Genomic DNA, 2,053 nt, shown 5'->3' with positions numbered 1-2,053 from the left:
GTTAAAACAGTTAATGAGTCTCTTCCTGGGCACCCATGACACCTATCTCAATGTACCTTGTTTGATACTGCATTTGTTTTTCTCCCTTACCCAACGATGACCTTTGTGAATGTAGAGATTTTGGTCTTTCTGTGTTTCTATTGTTTATAATGTGTTTTGTGCTATATACGTGTGCTCTGTGCTAAGTTGCTTCAGTTGTGTTGAACTCTTTGCAACCCTATGAACTGTAGCCTGTCCATGGGATTTTCCAGGCAAGAATACTGGAGTAGGTTGCCATTTCCTTCTCCAGGGATCTTCCCTTAAATTATTACCATTAAAAGTCTGCTTGAGCTGGAACTCTGCACAGGGAGAAACAGTAAAAAATTATTGTTTTCATTAAAGAATTAATTGAAATGTCCCTTAAAAGTATAAATTCTTCTTTTTTTTAGTTTAAATTCTTGTTGGTGTTTAACTTAATTGTAAATAAAAGTTAGCCATATCTGGTCTGTGTTGATTATTTACTTTGAATAAATACTGACTTTTTCAGTTTCAACAGAGCTTTCTTCACGTCCTTGTTCCTCAGGGTGTAGACCACAGGGTTCAGAAGGGGCGTCATCACAGTGTAGAAAACAGCCACAATCCTGTCCACAACCTCCTTGGAGCCTGGTCTCAGGTAAATGAAAACAAGGGGAACATAGAAGCAAAGGACCACAGTGCAGTGGGAGGCACAGGTCTGGAAGGCTCTCCATCTCCCTTCTGAGGTGCGGATCTTCAGGATGGAATGGACGATGGACACATAGGACAGCATAATAAGAAGAAAGCAGCCCAAGGCCACCAACCCAATGTTGACAAAGATCACCATCTCCACAGTGGACGTGTCTGCACAGGCCAGTTTGAGGATAGATGGTGCATCACAGATGTAATGCTGGATCTGGTTGGGCCCGCAGAAGGGCAAACGGAATGTCGGTATGGTCTGGGCAGCAGAGTGCAGAGAGCCACTGAGCCACGTGGTTGTGGCCAGGATGGCACACATCCTCCCACTCATCATGCTGGCATACCTGAGTGGGTAACTGATGGCCAGGAAGCGGTCATAGGACATGACGGTGTAGAGGAAGCACTCGGTGCTGCCCAGGAAGTCAAAGGAGTAGAACTGGGCCACACAGCTGGGAAAGGAGATAGGACTGCCTTCAGGTGATTCCAGGGTCATCAGCATTTTGGGCACAGTGACCGTGGAGTACCACATGTCAATGAAGGACAGGTTGCTCAGGAAGTAGTACATGGGGGTGTGCAGGTGGGGATTCACTATAATCAGTAGCATGATGAGAAGATTTCCCACGACGGTGAGGACATAGATCACCAGGAAGATTCCAAAGAGGAGCATGTCCAGCTCTGGTGCATGGGGAAGGCCCGTTAGAATGAAAGTTTTCACCAGGCTCGCATTTGTCATTTCTCTTCTGTATGGTACTCTGTTCCTACAGGAAGGACTACAGCAAGTCCAACACTGACATATTTGATATAAGAACATATTTCAATATTAAATATGCCAACTACATCTTAGCTTATAGAGAAAACAATGGATAAATTTTTACAAAGATAGCAGATAGCACTTTTGCTTCATCATGGGGCTTTGAGGAGGAATGGTTGTTTCTCTATTGTAGAACCTAAATCGCCCAATAGAAAAGAATCAGCCAAATTAAAAAGAGGACTGAATTCATATAAAATCAGCTAAATAGACAAGAGGAGTAAATTTTATACTCTATTTTCTGTGGAATTAGTAAAGATATACCCAAACTAGCTACTTTCCAGAGTTGGTAACTACTCTAAGAATAAAGCCTCTCTCTTTCTCTTTCTCTTTTTTTTTCCTCTTTCTATTTTTCTCTAACACACATGCCTATATAGACACCATAGAGACAGACAGAAATATACCCCACATACACACATACTTTCAAACATACAGATTTTGTCTCTTGATCATCAGAGAGTTTCCACGATAAATATAAGATCCTAAAGATTTCCCCGGTGGCACAGTCAGTAAAGAATCTGCCTGAAATGCAGGAGATGTGGGGCTTGATCT

General features: G+C 42.5%; 1 protein-coding gene across 1 annotated transcript; it reads right to left on the bottom strand.

The window, feature by feature from the left end:
• Nucleotides 1-493: 493 nt before the first annotated feature.
• Nucleotides 494-1,426, bottom strand: LOC102277708 (olfactory receptor 10G9-like). The gene has a single exon (XM_070365220.1). It carries the CDS (start codon nucleotides 1,424-1,426, stop codon nucleotides 494-496), a length of 933 nt encoding a protein of 310 aa, XP_070221321.1.
• Nucleotides 1,427-2,053: the final 627 nt, after the last annotated feature.

Source organism: Bos mutus, chromosome 29 (genome assembly GCF_027580195.1).
Source record: "Bos mutus isolate GX-2022 chromosome 29, NWIPB_WYAK_1.1, whole genome shotgun sequence".
NCBI classification, from domain to species: domain Eukaryota; kingdom Metazoa; phylum Chordata; class Mammalia; order Artiodactyla; family Bovidae; genus Bos; species Bos mutus.
The sequence above is the reverse complement of the archived record's forward strand: the minus strand, read 5'-3'. Positions and strand labels throughout refer to the sequence as shown.

Coding starts and splice junctions, on each gene's coding strand:
- LOC102277708 (XM_070365220.1), bottom strand. CDS start 1,426: ATGACAAATGCGAGCCTGGTGAAAACTTTCATTCTAACGGGCCTTCCC.